Genomic DNA, 20694 nt, shown 5'->3' with positions numbered 1-20694 from the left:
GCAGAAACTCTTTGTGCATTGGGGCCTAATCTGAACCCCTTCCCTTTAAAGAACTCCATCTGCTTTGGTGCAGACTTTAAATCATCGAAGCTTTGAAAATACACCCAGTGTTCAGAAGGACCACTAAGATACTTAGGCAGCTTATTTGGAATGTCCTGAACTGTCCTCCCTAAGGCTGAAGGTTTTATAGCTGTAAAGTGATCTTCTCTTTTTTATTTCATTTTATTACTGGCCATCTCAAGAGGATGTACAGTTGGCAATAAGAATTTAGCTTCTTGCTCTAGCGATTTGGTGGCCAGGATAAACCTCAGGGAGGTAAACTCTTAAAGAGAAATCTGAGGATCTTTTTCATACAAGGAGAGTCAAACTCCATCTGCCCATCCATCCCTGCAGATACCTACTCTTCTGTTGATTAATTGATCCATTCATCTATGCAAATATGCCCTTCCATTTACCCATCCATCCATGCAAACTTCTACTCTTCCATCATTCAAGCAATTCATCCATCCATCTGTCCATCCATACAGACATCTGTTCTTCCATTGATGCATTTGCTCTTTCATCTATCCATCCATCCATGCAAACATCTACTCTTCTGTCAACCAAGCAGTTCATCCATCCAGGCATTCACTCTTCCATCCGTCTATCCACACAAACATCCACTCTTCCAGGATCAATTGATTCATCTATCCACACAATCATCCTTCCATCCATCCATCTACCTCATCCATCATCCGTTTATCTACACATCCCTTTTACATAAAGCTTAGTAAATCTTACAGGCTAGTGGAGATAAAATTCTCTGATTGGCCCAGGTAGGTCATTTATCGACTTCTTTGCCAGGGGAGGATGGGGCAACTGGGTGGATAGTGCTGCCGTGATTATGGTTAGGGTCATTTTCCAAAGGAACACACCGGGGTGCAGTTATGAGAAGAAGGGAGAATGGTTCTGCATAGGCACATTCACTAAATGAAAGGCATGTGATCATCATGGGGTGGAGGAATGGGAACACCCATTCCGGTAGTCCCAGCTACTTGGGAGGCTGAGCCAGGAGGATTGCTTGAGCCCAGGACTTTGTGGTTGCAGTGACCTATGATTGTATCATGTAGCACAGGCAACCCAGGGAGACCCTGTCTCAATATAATAATTAAACAAATTAATAAAAAAACACTTTTCTGAGCCTTTACTCAAGACTTAAGGAATCAGGAGCTCCAGAGAGGGGCCTGGGGATCATATGTGTCTGTTACCTGCCAGCCTCTCAATCAGCACTGAACTCACTCTTCCTCCAACACAGCCCCTTTGGGCTCTGGCTCTTTCTTTCGGTTTTCACATCCAGACCACACTTCCCCCAGATCTTCCCAGCAATCAGGTTGCTTCCCTGACCCCTGCCTCCCAGCCTCGATTTATCCCATTCCCCTGGAGTTCTCTCCCACCCTAAGGAGATGCAGGTTTTGTGTTCATCTCCTTTCCACCTACCCCCTTACCCGCCGCCGGAGCCCGAGCTTCCTGCGGCAACTGTGTTTGGTCCAGGCTGGGTGCCCAGCACCTGGCGCGTGGCAGGTGGCCAAGAAGTGTAGCTGTACAGGTGGGACTGCTGCTCTCAGTGTCTGCCATTCCTTCCCAGGCCCTGGGGGATTGGGTTGGGGGGCATGCAGGTGTCTGAAGTGCCGGGGAAAGTATCACACACAGCTTGGGCACATGGGCATCCTGCGGACACAGGTCAGCAGTAGAAGGGAGTGGGTGACTCCCAACGCCCTTGGAGAAGAAAAGCGAGGGGAAAAATGTGGGATCAGTGGGTGCCCTAGTGGCAGCAGCTTTCTTGTCTAGATCCTAGGTTCGGCAGGGCACATCATGCTCACACCGGGAAGGGTGCGAGGCAGCGAGCGCCCGGCGGTGGCCCAGCCCATTGCTGAGCGTGGTGCCCGGCCAGGGCGGGCGGGCGGGCGGCCTCCTTCCTCCCGGGCGCCAGCCAGCCCGCGCCCCTCCCCCCGGGCCTGGTGGCGGCCCCGCCCCCGCTGGCCTGGCCGCCCTGTCCCCGCCTCCCCACCACCCCGCCACCCCCTCCTCTGGCTGCAACAGGTGCCTCCAGAGCAGGAAGCTCGCGCCGCCGCTTCTCGGCTCCCTGGGCGCGTCCAGGACCCGCTGCGTCAAGCGCGCCGTCCCCGGACCCGGCGTGCGTCCCCACGAGGGAAGTGACCTCGCCACTTCAGCTGCCTCCCCGCCCGGCGTGCTGCCTGTCTTCGCCTTCCTTGGCGAGGGGCCACGGAGAAAGTCGCGCCTGCCCTCGTCCCTGGCCCCACAGTCCTCCCACCGCCTGGTGCGCCATGGACGCCCCGGAGCAGCAGCCGGACCCCGACGGTGGGGACGCCCCAGGCCATGAGCCAGGGGGTAGCCCCCAAGACGAGTTCGACTTCTCCATCCTCTTCGACTATGACTCTTATTTGAATCCTATCGAAGGTCGGTGCAGGCTCCCCCCGGCCTGGCCCCCGAGCCCGGGCAGGGGCTGGAGCCTGGGGTGTGGGCACAGAGCTCCTCCAGGCTCCTGATGCCCATTCCCTCGGGGGCCTGGAGGGGAGGGTGCCCCTCCTCAGGTGAGAGGGAGGGGAGGTGGCGTCAGTGACCACTGCCACCCTTAGGGGGCGGTCGGCTCACTCCTGCCCTGCAGGCGAGTCAGTTTCCAGTTACTTGTAACTCCCGCAGAAGGCTTCTGCTAGCACAGCAAAACCCGAGCCTCTGGCTGCAGGGAGGGGTCTGCTGGCCCCTGCCCTGGGGCTGAGTTGCTAGAGGGCAATGGAAGTGATTTATTTGCCTTTGGAGGAAGGAGGTGAGGGAGCAGAAGGATGAATTAGTAGAGAGGGGCCCATGCAAAAGGGGTGGCCAGTGCATGGAATTGTCAAGGCTGGAGGCTGCCCCTTCCCTCCAGGCATCCGAGTGAGACAGCACTGTCCCCACCACCTCGTGTGAGCAGCAGTTGTTGGAGACTTCGTTTATGAAACTAAGGAAGAGGTTGTGTCTGATGCTGGAGGGTGGTTTGACTTTGGTATTATGAGGCCGGCCCATTTCCTCTCTGGGTTCTGCTGCTGCGTTTGTGACTCTCCCCGAGGGGGTCAGTCTGAGCTTTATTAAGTGATCTTCTGCCCCTCGGTTGTAATGGATTTCCAGGAGGAGGAGTAGAGGTGAGGGAGCTGGCGTGTGGATTTAGGAGGCTACAAATGATTTCTCCCCAAACTCTGTCAGCCTGTGCCTTCAGCTGGGGGAGGGGGCTGGGGACTTCCCCAGGCTGGGCGGAGATCACATCTGTCATTTCATGCGTTGAACAGGAGCATTCGTCAGAAGGAGGAGGAGGGCATATGCCCAACCTCACTGTATTTTTCTGGTTAGCAGGTTGTCTTGGAAAAAACAAAAACCCCAACCAGGCTTCCTGATTTTGACAGCCCAGCCCAGCCAATGCTTGTTGAAGGCTCAGGGCAAGACTGCTGGTAACTTCCAGACCCGCTCTGGGCTTGCCTGCATCTGGTGCGTAGGAAGGGCTTGTGTTCACTGGCTCATGTAGGCAGCCTGTCCCGGCTACTCACTGGTTCCCACAGGCTGCGTTAGGCAGATGAGTGGAGAAGTTTTCACTTCCCCTTCCTCAGTGTCCTCACTGGCCACGTGAGGTGAGGGATTTGAGTGTGGGTATCACCTTTGCTTGGACACCTGGATGTGGTGATTGGTACTTCGGGGTTTTGGCTGGATATGGAAATAATCAGCAAGCAAAAGAGACCAGTCTCCTGGAGTTGCAATCTGGGGGACAGGCTTTGTTTTGAAAAGATACACAATTAAGAATCTGCAAACGATCCACCCTCACATCAGAGGTCTTTCTGTTCATTAAGATTGAAGTCATGTTTTGCAGGGAACTAATACTTACACCCCTCCCAGATTTGCAATCAGCGAACTTGTATTTTTTATTTTTTTAATTTGCCTGTGTGTTGGGTGGGGGGATTTCCGGGGAAATAGTTTCCAGGCCAAATCTGAAGGGAGGTACTTTTCATAGTTTTTCTTGGCAAACGATGCTAGGTGGCCACCAGATGGGTATCTAAATGACCACAGAGAAAGGCCTGGAATCTTTTTTTTTTTTTAAATAAACTTTATTTTTTGGAACAGCTTCAGCATTACAGAAGAATTGCAAAGATAGCACCACAAAGTTCCCCCAGGCTTACTACTCTCTTTCCTCGTTATTAACGCCTTACAGGAGTAAGGTGCATTTGTTACAATTTATGAAGCGATATTGACACATTGTTAACTCAAGTTTATTCTTCATTCAGATTCAGAATGTCTTCGTTCTTTATGATCTGGACAGTTTTGAGGAACACTGGTTGTAGATTATTGCAGACTGTCCCTCTGAAGGGATTTTTCTGCTCGTTTTCTCATGATTAGAACAGCGCTATGGGTTTTCAAAAGGAGAAGCACTGAGGTACAGGGCGCTTCTCGTCACTTCAAGGGCACATACTGTCAACACGGTTTATCACGGAGGAGGTTAGCCTTGACCACCTGGCGGAGGTAGCACTGGTCATTTCTCCACGGTGCAGTGACGTCCTCCCAAGCTAGGCTGTTTGCAAGGAATTACTGTGTGAAGCCCACACTTACGGAGTAGAGAGCTATGCTCTAAAATAGTGACTCTCCGCTGATAAGCAGGCAGCACAGAAGAGTTAGCACCCAGGAAGAGCAGGGACATGATGAGCTTTTGAGAGGCAAACGTGAGCTGTCCCCAGTGGAGTCTGGCTCTGGCTTAACCAAATGTTAATAGCAGTCACCTCTCTGCGTGCGCATGATGGAACTCCCCAAGGGCCAACACTAGCCCTTATCTCGTTATCAGGCTTTGCCCCAGGTGACGGCATACTGGTGATGTGTGTGTAAAGTGTTACCTTTAACTGTGGGCATGAGCGTGGCAGAAGCTAAGGAAGGAAAAGGGCGGCTAGTGGGATAGACACCGTTGCTAGAATTGGTAGAGGTCTGGGGAAGTTGGGTGCTCATCTTCTTTGAGCTTTAGCATGTAGCTGATGTTTAATATTACCTTGCACTACCCCTCCGGCCCGAGCGGGTAGGCACTGTTACCACATTTGACAGAGGAAGACACTGCGGCACAGAGAGGAACTGTTTCCCCAGGAAAGCAGAGCTGGTAGTGACAGAGGTGACACTGGTGACTCTGCTGCAGAGCCTGGGTTCTGAACTTCCCTGCGAGGGTTCTTCTCTCCTTCCTTTCATGGGAGACACATGCCTAGCAGTTAGTAAGGGGCCCGGCACCACAGCAGAGCTGGAATTTAAAACGTTTAGGGACAGGGTGATATTGAGCCCCCCTCTCTGGGCTTCTGTTTGCTTATCAGTAAAATGCCTGAAATTATACTTACCTTATAAGATTATTGTCCACTTTGAATGGGTTAACCCACTTAAGTCAACTAACCCAGGGTGTGATTCGCTACTGGCATTTTATTAAACATTGCTTTTGTTAATAGAGGTGTTCAAGGACCGTGAGCCATTGTTTATTTACTTGCCTGCCATGGAGTGACTATTGTGTTAGATTCTGGGGAAACAATGGGAACCAGGGTCCAGCTGCTGCCCTCACAGAGCTGAGCTGGTGTCTCTAACTGTGCCTCTGCTGTTTTCTCTTGTCTAATGGCCTCAACTAGTCCTTTAGTAGCAGGTTACATCATATGGACGTGCCAGGCATCCTTGCCTTGTTCTTTAACCTGGCAGCAAGAGCACTTCAGTACTGGCCTTAGGTTGAGGTGTATGTATTATGTTAAACAAGCGTCCTATCATTCCTGTTTCCTTGGGAGGTTTTTAATTTTTTTTTTAAGACAGAGTCTTACTCTGTTACCCTGGGTAGAGTGCCATGGTATCACAGCTCACAGTAACCGTAAACTCTTGGGCTCAAGCAATCTTCTTGCCTTAGCCTCCTAAGTAGCTAGGACTACAGGCACCCACCACAATGCCAGGCTAGTTTTTCTATTTTTAGTAGACAGGTTCTTGCACTTGCTCAGGCTAATCTCAAACTTGTGAGCTCAGTCCACCCACCTCCGCCTCCCAGAGTGCTGGGAATAAGACATGAGCCACCGTGCCCAGCCATCCTTGAGAGTTTTTTATTATAAATGGAAGTTGGATTTTATCAAAGACTTTTTACTATCTGAGTAAAAATAACATTGTCTCTTTCTTAACACCTGTTACTAGGTTGGCTTTACTAATAGATTTCTTGCTATTGAAACCTTCCTGGGATGAACCCTGCTTGGTCACTATGTATTATGTCCGAGTGGTGGTGGCATCTGTTTGATCACATTTTTCTTAAGTTTTTTTTTTTTTTTTTTCCTAGCAGGATTCATTGGTGACATTTGCAATGCTCTTTTTTGTATGCTATCAGGTTTAGGTTTTCTTCCTTTTCTATGCTTGGGAACAGTATATGTCTCACTGGAGCTCTCTGGTTTCTAAAGGTACGATAAGATTCTTCTGATAATTCATCTGGCCCTGGTACATTTTGGTGGTGGTGCTTCTTGATGGCCTTCTCTGCTGTTTGTAGAAATTGGTCCATTTATACTTTATATCTCTACTAGAGTCAGTTTTGGTGAACTGTTTCCTTCTAAGAAATTATCCATTTTCATCTGCCTAGGATTCAACTTTATTTTCTAGACATGTACAAAGTAGACTTACTGATTTTTAGCAGAGGAGACAGTCGAGTATATAGTAATAGCCAGACTGGGGCCAGGATGTGGGAGTCCTGATGGGGGTGGGTACTCGTGGGCCCAGCTTGGAAGAGGGAGACATACTGGCTGTCAGCAGACAGTTGAGGAGTTGAATTGCCCTGTATGTGCTTGGGAATTCAATAGATTCTTACTTCTCCCAACTTGTAATGCATTGGGAGAGATGGGGGCACGGGGATGCTCTGGTCAACCCCTGGAGCTTGGCTGGCTGATACCCAGTATACTGTGTTGCAGAAAGACAGATGTACTGGGAGCATGTGTGTCTGGTTTGCCTCAGTAGGTATGGTGTGTTCCTCCTTCAATTCCTGGTAAGCTAAACAATATAACAACTTTGCAAAGCAACTTTGACCTTTCAGAGAGGAAAGGAGCCTCCTCCAATCACTGCCCTTTGCTTTGTTGAGTCCACTCCTGTAATCCTTGAACTGCTGGGGTCACAGACCTTTGAAAAACTGATGAAAGCCCTGGGCCCTAAACAGACAGACCCATACACCGTACATACGCACGCTACACGTGTGCACCCCCCCTGCACACTGCCCCCCTTCCATGTCCCCACTGCCCTACAAACTTCCCCCCATGCGCTTTTTACACCATATCTCAGGGGGAGTCACAGCCCCTTCTGTGGCTCATTCCCTCCTGTTGCCTGCACTTCAACTTAGGAACACCTGCTCCCAACCCATTCACAGGGGACAATTAAAACCTCATTCGTTCAGCAAACACACTGAATGCTGGTGTTGTGCCAGGCCCTGGGGGGGTATAGAGACAAATTAGATGTGGTCCCTGCCCTTGCCTGCCCCCTGGCTATTATGGGACACAGCCTGGTAAACAAATAGGGACAAATGAGGTGCTGTGATACAGTATCTGGGTTTCTTTCTTTCTTTTTTTTTCTTCTTGGTGCTTACTAAAAATAGAGTTCTACACTAAGCAAGCAGGTTCGCTAAACACATGTGACATTCAGAGACATTGCCGTCTGTGTTGAGTTAAGGACAGGCCTTAATAAGCCTGCTTTGGACAAATAATGTCTCCAGGTGCAGCTGGAAAGGTGATCTGAGGGCTAGAATTGAGCAGTGGCCTCGTCAGGGAGGCAAAGGAAATGGGGATAAAGTTGCCTTAATCATTCTTCACTGTTGGACACGTGTCATCCTGGCTTCAAATTAAAGGCCCTCTGTTCTTTAGGGGGCCTTAGATTTTGATCAGGAGTAGAGACTCTTAAAACCATAAAGCAGTGGTATTCAAACACTCAGAGGGTAAATAAATGTGAAGACTGCAGCATGAGGCGCAAGCGGGTCTTAGTCCTGGCTGTGCGGTAGAACCTCCCTGGATCAATAAGGCCAGGCTCTTTGCGGGTAAGCTGAGACTCGTGCACTGGGCAAATGGCAGGGCAGGCCTTGAACCTGGGTGCTTGGGGCCCTGAGTCCCTGCTGGTAGCTCATACTCAGAGCAGCAGGACCCCAGGTAGGGCTGCATTCTCCAGCTTTGTCCCAGGTAGGGTGGTGTGTGCACATTCACCCCTTAGAGTTGATATATAGTTATAAATTGTGTTTACTGTTCTCCTAATGGGATTACACCATTATACAATTTCTGGCAAAAATAGAAATGGAAAAGGATGGGATAGGAATGGGAGTTCTGCTATTTTTGTGTTTCTTTCACATCCCAGTGGATGGTCCTCCTAGGGCACCTGTACCTTTGTTCCCTCCAAATACAGAGGCCGCTGGGTCAGCAAGGCAGAGCTGCAGGTCTAAAATCAGAAAATCCTGGCTTAAGATGCTGCCTTAGCTGCCATAGACCTGGGTGACCTTGATTAATCAGAAGTCTCTGGCACGTGGCAAGCATGCGATCAATATTTGCCAAATAAATGGATGAAAAGCTTCAGAATTCCTGATGAGCATACTCCAGGGAGCATGTGGTTTTCCTTCTCTGGGCTCACATTGTCTCAGCTGTGAAATGGGACTGGTGAGGACAGCGCTCACCGATACAGACCCTCCCCACGCACAGGCACGTGTGCGGTGTGTGCAGTATGTATGTGTATGCTGCGTGTACACGTGCATTCCTATAGTGTGACGATAGGGCTGATGTGAGGTTGCAGGGAGGCCGTGTATTCAAGCACAAGATGACAGTGGTGGCAGCCATTCTAGCTGTCCTGAATTCTTGAGGGCATTGGCCTTGGACTTCGATGACTTCTGAATCTTAAGATGGCTAGCAAATGAAAGGGCGTGCTGGTTGGTAATTAGAGAGGACTGCTGGGCTTGAGTCTGGTGCTATCGCAAATTACCTAACTCTTATGCATGTTCAGTTCTGATCCTGGAACTTGGCTGGCTGCAGAAACTTCTTTAATTGTCCAGAGACTGTGGCTGGGTGGTTCCCAGTGGCTGCCTGTCTTGGCATCTCCCCAGACATCACGCCCTGGCCCCAGGGGGCTACCTGAGCCAAGGGAGGAAGGAGTACCCCTGAAAGAACAGCATGCTGGATGCACCGTGGCTTCCTGCCAGTGGAGGGACTTCTTCCTTCCTCCCCCAAAACAGGAAATAGCCACAGGCTCTGCAGAGCTCTAGCCTTACTGGGATTCCCCAGGCTAGTGCCAGGTTAGGTTTTTGCTGATCCTTCCCAAACTAAGCGCAGGAATAAGGCAAGACCTTGACCCTGGGGCTCTTCCTGGGATAGGCCAGGGGCTGTCCGCTTCCCTACTTGGAAGTAACCTGGTGCAGGTTTCCCAAGACAAGAGGAACTGCCTTTGACTTTTCCCCTGAACTTTTATTATAAACTTTCCCCAAAATATGCAAAAGTAGAGATAATGGTATAATTAACTCCCATGTTTTCAGCACCCAGCTTCAACAATTATTATTGTTTACTTATTTTCATTTATTGAAAAGGCCATCTTGGCTTCAGAATATTATTGTTGATGATAATAGTAATATCAGTCTTATTCCACCCTGCCCATACCTGAATATCCTCTTCTCTTCCACCCCTGATTACTTTAAATTGAATTCCAGATTTTACAACATTTTATCAATAAATCCATTCATATGTATCTCTCAAAGATAAGACCTCTTGAGAAAAATCAAATACCATCAATAAACCTAAAACAATTACTTAGTATCAGATATCCAGTGTTCAAATTTTTCTGCTTGCCTCACAAGGGTCTTTTTTTTTTTTGGCCGGGGCTGGGTTTGAACCCACCACCTCTGGCATATGGGGCTGGTGCCCGACCCTTTTGAGCCACAGGCGCCGCCTGTTGCAAGGGTCTTTTTATAGTTGATTTGTTTGAACCAATCATGTTTGTCCAAACATGATTCATGTGTTGTATCTGGTTGACATGATGATTATGTCTCTTTTATTCTATGAAAAAAGCCCGGAGTCTACTTTCTTGCCAGGTACTTGTTTAAGAAGTGAGGTCATTTCCCCGGGAAGTTCTGCACATTTTCTATTTTGGCCGTGGCGTCCTCGTGGTGTCTTTCAACATGTTCCTCTGCCCCCTGTATTTCCTATAAATGGGTGTTTAGATCTAAAGCCTTGTGCCTTGAATCTGTTATGCTTTTTCCCCCCATCTGCAAAAGAAATATACCAAAGGCAGACTGTCAGCCACGTGCAGGGCAGGGAGATGGCTTTTCCTGAGTTGGTATTTGCGGTGCTCCCTACTTTATAATCTGTGTTTTGGGGGAACAAGCATTTTTATTGAGCTGGGCCTAGTTTAGTTAATCAAGTATATTTCTAAAAGCTAGCCCTTCTTGCGTGAATTTTATTTTATTTTATTTATTTATTTATTTTTTTTTTGAGACAGAGCCTCAAGCTGTCCCCCTGGGCAGAGTGCCGTGGCATTACAGCTCACAGCAACCTCCAACTCCTGGGCTCAAGCGAGTCACCTGCCTCCGCCTCCCAAGTAGCTGGGACCACAGGCGCCCGCCACAACGCCCGGCTATTTTTTGGTTGCAGCCGTCATTGTTGTTTGGCGGGTCTGGGCTGGGGATTCGAACCCACCACCTTTGGTGTACGTGGCTGGCGCCTTAGCCTGTTGAGCTATAGGTGCCGAGCCCTTGCGTGAATTTTAATGGAGCTGTGCCTGGGTGAGCTTTCTGAAGGGAAGAAAATGGTCTGCAAAGCTCAGGATTTATAAAGGTCTTTCTCAAAACAGGCCTGCTTGGGCATGCCTGCGAAATCAGGAATGTTAAATGAGGAGAGGAAAAGCCCTTTAAGTCTGAAATGCCTGCAGAAGTGATTTTAAAGGCTATAGAAAGGGGCTGTTTACCTGTATAATCCTGAGAAGGTGGGCTGCCGGTCTGAAGTCCGCAGCATCACCTCTGTTGCCATGGAGCAGGGAAGAATGTCTTCCTAACCAGGGGTTGGCAGGGGCCACTGATTAAGTGTGCCCACCCCTGGGAACATGGCACTGAAATGAAAGCTCCTGGGGGAAAGTAAAAATAAAGAACCTGTCAGTCAATAAGGTATTAATTTTAAATCTCTGCCCCCTTGGCAAGGGTTACACAGGCCCCACTGTCTTCAAGGGAAGTTTCCATTTGGATTTTAATTCGGCTGGAAGAAAAGTAGAAATCAGCTTTTCAGGCAGTGTCGGGGGATGTGGGGATCAGTTGGAGATGAAGCTCCCTGAGGTGGCTGGTGTGAGGGTGAGGGTTCCTTGCCAGGTTGTTAGAGGAGAAAAAGAAGGGATGCCCCCCCGCCCCCCGCCCCGCCATGTCCCCAGCTGCAGGCCTCTGAGGGAGCGTGTGGATTTAGCTATGGTGAGCCCCGTTTCTGCAGAAGGATTATCTGAAGTCTCTTTCGGTTAACTCTTCTCACCAGATCTTTCCTTCTCCTTTTGGGGAGGAAGCCACCCCGAGTGCTGCTCTCTGTCTCACACTCTGTTCTCTTCTGTTAGAATCAGACCTCTCTAAATCACAAGTTCAATCCCAAATGGCTGTCCTTCAAATCAGAGGGAGTACAGCAAGGTGGGTTGGATCAATAAATGATGATGCATTCAGATGGCAAAGTACTACATGGCAATAAAAAAGACGTGACTGCTGCCCTCAGTGCGAATGAAGCTCGGATGTGGTGTTGAGCAGAAGGAGTGAGACGTGTCCATCCTGTATAATGTTATTCACGTGATGGTCAAAAATAGTCAAACCTAGACTACGGTAAGAGAAGCCGGTGAGCAGTTCCCCTTGGGTGAGGGGGACAGGCTAAGGGAGACACAGGAACCTTCTAGGAGGACTGGAAGCCTTCTCTGTCTTGAGTATATGTGCATATATAGGAAGGAGTTATCCACTAAATATTTGTGCTTTTTACTGCAGCTAAGTGATGACTTTGGTTTGAACCCCAGCTTTTTCCCTGACTATTGTGAACTTTAACTTCTTTAACATGGAAACATTGAGCATTGAGATTATCTCTCTCCCAGGGCAGCTGTAAACTGGAGAGAGAGAGAGAGAGAGAGAGAGAATGAGAAAGCTTGGGGCACAGCGAACATCAGCTATTAGAATGAATAAAAATAGGAATCTCTCTGGAATTCTTGAAGGCAGAAGGGCCCCTTTAAAGCAGCAAGAGGCAGTTCTTTCTGTCCACATTTGAGGATGGAGATGAGTCCTTGAGTCTGCCACATGCCTGGGCCCTGCTGCCCCCATCTGAAAGGTGACTTTGAGGTCTGCGGGTTGCAGATTCCATACATTCTCCGTCCCTCTCCAAAAGCAATACGTGTCAGCATGCGGGCGTGTGTGTTTTTGCAAAGGGCCATGCCAGCAGCCGGTCTGTGAGCCTCATTGCTCACGGATCACCCTAGGCTTGTGTCTCCGGCGCCTGGCCTTAATGGCAGCCTGCCTGGGAAGCACTACTGAGCCTTTCTCTCATCCTGTCTGGTGAAGGCAGACAGCTGTCTTAGCTGGAGCAAGGTCAGCAAAGACCATAGCGTTCAAGGTGGCTTTTTCCAGTGGTTCCACATTGACGAGACAGATGGTAAATGTCCTTTCTTTCCTTCCTGGCATTTCTGGACCTGATTTATCTGGATGGAATTTCTCGGCTTTCAGGCCCCATGTCTGTATGTGTCACCTCTGAATGAAGGGTGTGACAACCTGACTCTCGTCATTATTTAATACACATGATTCATTGATTGGGAATCCAATTAGTGTTGTGCGTGCGTACAGGGCTGGGGACAGCAGGGGTCCGGGCAGCTTATTGGCAAGTTTGCGGAGTGTCAGATTTATTATTTAAAGGCAACCAGTCACTTCTCAAAGAGGTTCTTTCCTATAGGTGGTGCAAACCGGCCAGATGAAAACTCCATCTGCCTTTGTTCTCCTGATTGCAATTCCTCACAACCTCTCCTGGGCCGGAAGTTACCAGAGTCATAGTCCTGGCTGGGCCAGGGGCAGGATCAGCTCTCCATCTGCTCCCCTTGCCTCTGGCTGCAGATCTTTGGTGCCAGATTGTGGCATCCTGAGCGCTGCCGTGGCGACAGACAGTGATGTCTCAGCCCTGAGCCTGGGACTCACACCACCTCCGGGGTGAGCTCATGGCGGTGCATCAGGTCACCGTGGCCAGGGATGGGCTGTGGCTCTGCGGCCCTGTTGACCGTCTGAGGGGTATCCAGTCCTTAAGCTGGGCTCTGGCTTGTCTCCTCCTAGTCACTTCAGCCTGAAAGCAGCATTTAACTTTGCAGGCCCCCCCGCCCCCGACGGCTGCCTCTTGGAGGTTCCCTAGCTGGGTTTCTATTTTGATCATTCTATTCTGCTTCCCGAAAATTCCACCCGCTGTCGCTCTAGGCGGAGAAGGCGTCCTCTTGCTGTTCCTTTTTTCAAAAGTGATCTGTTGGCTGGTGGGTTGGCACTGAGTGGCCACCTCAGACTTGGCTGTGTGTCTGTCTGTGAGGCTGAGCCACAACAGGAGGAGAGGTTCTGGCGGACACCACTGTGTGGCCTGACTGTGATTTTTAAAATAATCCTTGACTCAATCCTGGGGCAAATGGAGGGACTGTGACGATTCCAGAAGAAAGGAATCTGTCTTCGGTTGTCAAGGGCAATCTGCCTCTTGCGGGAGACAGCAGGCCCCGTAGAGCTGTGCCTGATCCAGGGGTAACTTCATTTCTAGGGGATGGGTTGAGGTGTCCGGGTCTAGGACGTAGCCCCTTTTTTGAGAAGCAGGGTAGAGTAATGGTTAGGCGGGTAGAAGAGCCAAGTTACCTGAGATGGAGTGCTGGCTCTGCCAGTTAGAAGAAGTGTGACTTTGGCAAATTACTCACCCTCTCTGAGCCTCATGTTCTCCATTTATAAAATGAGGAAACCACATCATATGCTTCATAGGGATTTTGTGAGACAAACCTTAATACGTGTAAGATGTATTCTTGGTGTTAAGTAAATGGTACAGATGTCTTAGCTGTTATCATTTTCTTTATGACGTGTTTACTGAGTCACTAACACTTTAGTAAGATTTAGGTAAGCTGTTCCCGGGAAGCCTGGAGTACAGAGCATGGATGGAGGGACCGTTGGGGTCATTCTTTATCTACTTCACCCATTTTCTGAAGGTCAGCAGAATCTGGGATGAAAAAGAGAATCCCCAAAGTGCTGACCAGTCCATTTTATTTTTATAAAAATTTCTTCCTTTTTCTCTTTTTTAAAGCTTTTGGGCTTGGTGCAGTGGCTTGTGCCTATAATCCCAGCACTCTGGGAAGCTGAGGCAGGAGGATCCCTTGAGCTCTAAGTTCAAGACCAGTCTGAGCAAGAGCAAGACCCTGTCTTCACTAAACATAGAAAAATTAGCCAGGCATGGTGGTGGGTGCTTATAGTCCCAGCTGCTCAGGAGGCTGAGGCAGGAGGATCACTTGAGCTCAAAAGTGTGAGGTTGCTGTGAACTAGGCTAATGCCACAGCACTGTAGCCTAGAGTGAGACTCTGTCTCAAAAAAACCCAAAACAAAACAAACAAAAATTTTGAAGGGATTCAGGGAATAGTGTGTATCACACTTTTCAAGTTGTAAAATAGAGGAACTAGATCACAGAAAAGGCAGAATTTTCACTTACAAGATTACTTTTTCAGTAATAATAACCCAATAGGCTCTAGTTATTGACTATACTTTGTATTTTTGCCTTTGTCAGGAAAGCTGTCAGGGTGCATCGCCAACGTCATCACATGGGGTTTCCCCAAGTCTTAAGCTGGGGTCCCCGATATGGTGCTGCTCTGTTGACTGCCACCTGAGTCTTAGTGCAGACCCCTAGCAGATGGCAGGCAGGGCTGGCTTCTCTAGCGATTTTGTCGTGCAGTTCCTAGAAGTGGCCAGAGATCTCCCCACATATTCATGAGGCCTAGCTTTGGGGTCAGAGCCCAGGGACATGATGAGAGGAGGGGTGGTAATGCAGATTTTCAGACGTCTGCAGAGCTGAGTGTTACCTGCCAGGACTGACAGTGAGCAGCTGTCTCACTGAGGAATCAGTTCAGGCGGCATCTACTCATGACTCACGGACGGGGTGTGGGGGGGGACACTGCCAGCAGTCTCTGGGCCTCTCCCATGTGTAGGCCTTGTGTGCTGTGCTGGGGCTGTGGTGCTCAGCTGGGGGTGATTCTGCCCGGCAGGAGACGTTTTGCGATGCCCGGAGACAGTTTTGGTTGCCTCAACTGGGAGAGAGGCAGGGATGCTCCCACTGGCATCTAGTGGGTGGAGGTGGGGGATAGAGCACCACGCAGCCCCTGCCCCAAAGAACCTGCCAGTCCCTAATGCCAGTTGTTCTCAGGTTGGGAGCCCTGGGCCTTGAGGTTGGGAGGTGCTCAGGACTGCCTGGGTTCAAGCCATGGGACTTCAGGTCAGTGAATTCACCTCTTTGGTCTCAGTTTCCTCATCTACAAAAGGAGAGTAAGCAGTGCCCACCTCATTGGTTGTTGTGAGGATGAATTTGCTGCATGCAATGTGCCTACAACAGTGTCTGGCATGTAAGTTCTCCATAAATTTTTGCTGCATCATTTATTATTACTATTGATCAAAGGCCCCCATCTGCCTTCAAAAAGCTCATGGGGGTAAACAGAAAATGAATCTGTGGATAGACTTTAGGACGGGATTCTGTCAGATCTGGGAATAGAGAAGAAGAGCTGCTTGATCCAGTCTGGGCAATCAAGGAGGGCCTCCAGGAGGAGGTGGCTCACATTAAATCATGATGGATAAACAGTTGCTTGTTAGAAGTGAGGTCAGGAGGGATGAAAGGGAGTTTGGGGCCAAGGGAACAGCATGTGCAAAGACATTAAGGCACAGAGGACCTAGGGCAGCAACCTCTGAATCCCCCACCGCAGCTTCCACCTCCTTCCCTTTTGGTACTGAGGCCTGAATTTGGGCCACGTACCTCCCATGGCAGGTGAGATGGTTTTAAGGTGGTCTTCTAACAAGTACACTACGTAGACTGAGAACTAATCCTTATTTTCAGTGCTATTTTCTCTTTGAGCTTGTCAGAAGGAGTGGAGTCTCAGTAAGGTATTACTGTGTCTTTAATACCTTTCTTTCTAACATTCGTTATCCTCTCTCCTCTATCTGTAGACCTTAGCATAGTTAGACTTTCTGGGGTCATGAAAAAGAATTCCGTATCTTGATCATGGTGGTGGTAACGGGTAGAAAATGTTTGACAAAATTCATTAAACTCTACACTCTGTGCCTGTATATTCTATGCCTAAATAGCTGGGATGGGGGATAAGCCTCAGGCTCAGACCCTTTGGCCAGCCGCTGTGTCTCACTCGAATTCTGTAACCTTTATTTTTGTTGTATCTTTACCCTACGTTCTATTTATGGAGGTGACCCTGATTTTCCATTTGTGGTTGTGGTGTAAAATTTCCCTTTAAAAATATAAATGAGTGAATTTAAATACAAGAAATATTAAGTAACTAATACTGCATGGTGGTATGTGGATAGAGCAAAAAGGATGCCAGTGGTAAGAAAAGCAAGATTTTTGGAAACCCTCCCGAGAGAATTTGGTGCTTCTGAGAGGAAACTGACTTCCCCTGCTGTGCTATGTGGGTGTTGTAAGGAGGGTCAGGGAGTTGCCTCTGAGTGTGACGGTTTTTTAAGGAGAAAGAGCGAGGAATCTCAGCTGCTAAAATACTTTAATGATGTGCCATTTATGAAATTTACTGTCACGTACCTAGAGGACAGAGAATTGAATGATTATTAATTATCTTCATATTCTTTGCTTGCTGTTACACAGAGTCTTGGGGAGAGGAAAAAAAGGAAGAAAAACTGCTGCTTGGATTAATTAAGACCAATGTAAACGCTTTAAATACTTTTGCTCAGCTAACTCAAGCTTTGCATTTTTCAGCGTTTGCGGGGAGTATGAGTGTGATGTGTGTTTTTGTGGCTGCATTTCTGCGCACTGTTCACATCAGCCCCGAGGGTGTGTTTCTGATAAGATCCGATGCAGTTTTTCTGATAAGGCTGGAATTTTTTGCTAAGAGACTTTTTGTGTCTTGTTTTTCTGGTTCAAAGGGTAGAGAATTCTCAGAACGTTGTTGCACATGGATTGACATTGATCTTTTCCTAGACTAAAAACCTATGCTCTGTCACCTGCTAGGAAGATGCGTGTGTGTGTGTGAGAGGGTGTGTGCATGCAAGTTCAAATACAAGCTCATACTGAACTGCAGCTCCCCGAGAACTCCAGACCCTACAGATGCTAGCAAGAAAAAAAAAATCAACAGATTTCAGAGCTGGAAACAACCAAGGAGACCTGTTCAGTTTGTTCTGTCACAGATGAGGAGGGCTTGACCCCTTGAGTGGGTGGGGGATTTTTCCCAAGTCACACAGTTAGTTAGTGGTAGAACAGGAGTAGAATTTCAATTTCCTGCTTTGTAAACCAGAGTTTCATTACTCTGTATCATTTATGTCACCTGCCCCCTGTGAAATAAGAATGTTTCTTTTGAGAATTGTTTCTTTACTCTCCCTAATTACGGAAGTCAGAAAGTCTCCTTTCGACTGTGTCACTGTTTCCTAATTCCTTAGCTCCTCTCTCTGGAGGAAGTCACTGTTACCTGTGCCTACCAAAGAAAGTCTGTGCATCCAGCAGGTGTGTGTGTCTGTGTACATTCTATCACCTTTTAAAAAATTTTTATTTTTATTAAATCATAGCTGTGTACATTAATGCAATCATGGGGTACAATGTGCTGGTTTTACACACAATCTGAAATGCTTTCATCAAACTGGTCAACATAGCCATCACGGCATTTTCTTAGTTATTGTGTTAAGAGATTTATATTCTACACCTAGTAAATTTCTCATGTACCCTTGTAAGATGCACTGTAGATTTGGTCCCACCAACTACTCTCCCTCCACCCATCCTCGCCCCTCCCCTCCCCTCCCTCTCCCCTTTCCCCTTCTTCCTGTGCTATAATTGGGTTATAGCTTTCTTATGAATTGGTTTCATAGTAAGACTGAGTACGTTGGATACATTTTCTTCCATTCTTGAGATACTTTGCTAAGAAAAATAGGTTCTAGCTCCATCCAGGCAAACATGTAAGAGGTAAAGTCTCCATCTTTCCTTTTTTTGAGACAGTCCCTCACTCTGTCATTCCAGGAAGAGTGCAGTGACATCATCTTAGCTCACAGCAACCCTCACACTCCTAGGCTCAAATGATCTTTCTGCCTCAGCCTCGGCCATAGCTGGGACTACAGGGACCTGCCATGTCACTATTTTTTCCTATATTTGGTAGAGACGGGATCTCACTTTTGTTCAGGCAAGTCTCAAACTCCTGAACTCAAGCAATCCTCCGCCTTGGCTTCACCTTCCTTTTTAATACTATGGACATAGTATGCAGCTTGCTTTTCTCCCTTACTACTAAGTCTAGTGGTCATTCTGTATCCATACCAAAAGCACTTTTCAAGCCTTCTCATAGCTGTTGTATGAATGAGCCAGGATATAACCCATCCCAAACTGATGGGCTTTAGATTGTTTCCAATCTTGGGGATCATAAACAGTAACAGTAGCAGTAACTGATCATATGCATTCTTCATTTTGGACAGAGGACAGTATATCTACAGGATACATTTCTAAAAGTAGGATCACTTGGTTCCAAAGGTGTGTGCATTTGGAATTTTTGTAGACCTTACCAAATTGCCTTCTCTAGACCTTAGATCCTTCTGCCTTTTGGTGTGGGTATTAGTGTCTTTAGTAGTAGTTTAAATACTCCTTTCTGGACTTACATCGTTCATGCACTCAGGCAGCCAACACATCTTTTTTGAAGACCTGCTTTGTGGTGGCTTCCATCCAGGCACTGGGGATACTGTGTGGAGCAAGAGACGCCTCATGGCATTTACTGATGAGCAGGAGTGAGGCTGGAGTCTGGGAGAGGCAGACAATGAATGGATAACTCCACAGTTACTTAATTGGGATGGCAAGATGTACACAGAACAGAGCAGAGACCTGTGAGTGGGGTCTGAGCTGGTCAGAGAGGTCAGGGGCCTTCCAGGAGCATGTGGCATCTTAGCTAACCTTGTGGGCATGAGTGGGCTTTAGTCCTGTAGAGGAGGAGGCCCGGGTGTTGGTGCAGTGAAAGGAATAGCAAGTGCAAAGGCCCTGAAGCAGGAAGGGGCCAGGTGCTTCTAAAACTGCCATTTTGCCTGGAGTCCAGAGAAAGGAAGGGGAGAGAGTGGACAGAAGGGAAGGTAGGTGGATAGGCAAGGCACAGCCAGAATGGCCTAGTTGAGGTCATTTATTTTTACCCTACGAGCTTTGGAAGCCATTTTGGAGTGCTCACCAGGAGTCAGGGCACTAAATGGACCCTATGAGATTGGCTCAGCTAACCTGGACAGCACTCCCTTTGGGATGGCCCAGAAAGGGCATGCCAAGGTTGAGACTTGCCTGAGTGGCCCCCTTGACTCCCCAAAGCAGGAGCCAGTCATATAGCTGCAGGAAGAGGTCCTGTTTATGGCTGGCAGGAACTTGGACATGATTATTTCATTTCTTTAGTCTCTTAGCCACTCAAAAAATGATGATGGAAGGACAAGTGTCAGGCGCTGCTGTAGGTGCTGGGAAAAGATGCTGAAGCACAGTAGATGCAGATCCCACCCTGGTGGAGCTTAGACTCTGGTGCCGAGTTGTAAACGTCCATGAAGAGCCAGATAGCAAGTGTTCTAGGCTGTGGGAGCCGTGCAGTCTCTGTCACAACTGCCGTTGAGGTGCAAACACCAGCCACAGCTTGCTTTGTCCACCCTATGAAACAAACAGGTGTGGCTGTGTTCTAATTAACTATTTACAAACACACCTGTGGGCTGGATTTGGCTCATGGGTTGTAGTTTGCCTGCTCCTGGCTTAACCGGATGACATTCCCGAAACAGATAACTACCTCCTGTGATGTGAGCTGTTGACAGGTGTTGGTGGAGAAAAGTTGGGAAAAGGGTGGAGATGATCTTTATTGGTTTAATTTGCATTTGTCATCTCTCTTTAATATCCTTCAGTTTGAAAGTTTTTACATTTTAGATTAATATGAGGGTACAAATGGTTAGCTTACATTGTTTGTGTTTCAAGGTAAAGTTCAAGTTATATTGTACCCTTCTTCCAGGGGGGTGTGCTGTATACCCTTAAATTGTGCACGGTAGGTGATTCCCCAAGATTGACCTTTTTAATGAGCCAGTGTAAAGTAGGATGGCAGAACAGATGCCAGTTAAGTGACCAATTAAGGAAAACAGCTTCTCAGCGGAATCACGCACTCAAGGACACGGAAGCAGGGGCTGCTTGAAGAATAGCCAGGTGTGGGGGATGGGGATCACTAAGCCAGACTGGGGAAAGAGTTGGGGGGAGGGTAGGGGTCAGCAAGATAGGCTGGGACTGGGAAACATGTTGTGTTAGAGACTCCAGGACCCTCTACCATGTTGGGAAGCCTTTCTGGTGGGTTTTGAGAAGGGACATTTCAAAGGCTGCTGCATTGGTAACAGAGAGGACAGAGGTGGAAGTGTGGAGATTGGGGAAGAAGGAACTGTATTGGTCTGGGTGGACACGATGGACCGGGGAGACAAGGAATTTGGTTCTTCTT

The 20694-nt window shown here is 48.2% G+C and overlaps 1 protein-coding gene across 5 annotated transcripts in view; it reads left to right on the top strand.

Annotated features, from left to right (window-relative positions):
• NFATC2 (nuclear factor of activated T cells 2) overlaps positions 1 to 20694 on the top strand; it is a 152470-nt gene that overhangs the window by 12742 nt on the left and 119034 nt on the right. For 2 of the 5 annotated variants that reach the window (XM_003787701.1, XM_012803846.2), the window contains exon 1: positions 2096 to 2457. The exons of 2 other annotated variants lie outside the window; for them this stretch is intronic. In XM_003787701.1, the coding sequence (XP_003787749.1) occupies positions 2325 to 2457 (133 nt within the window). In that variant the 5' untranslated portion in view covers positions 2096 to 2324. Of the gene's footprint in view, positions 1 to 2089; positions 2458 to 20694 lie in introns of those variants that run through there. One more of the 5 variants, XM_012803847.1, reaches the window with a different exon arrangement.

This window comes from Otolemur garnettii, unplaced genomic scaffold (genome assembly GCF_000181295.1).
Source record: "Otolemur garnettii isolate 467f Iridium unplaced genomic scaffold, OtoGar3 scaffold00023, whole genome shotgun sequence".
Taxonomy (NCBI): Eukaryota; Metazoa; Chordata; class Mammalia; order Primates; family Galagidae; genus Otolemur; species Otolemur garnettii.
This window is presented reverse-complemented; position numbering and strand designations above follow the sequence as displayed.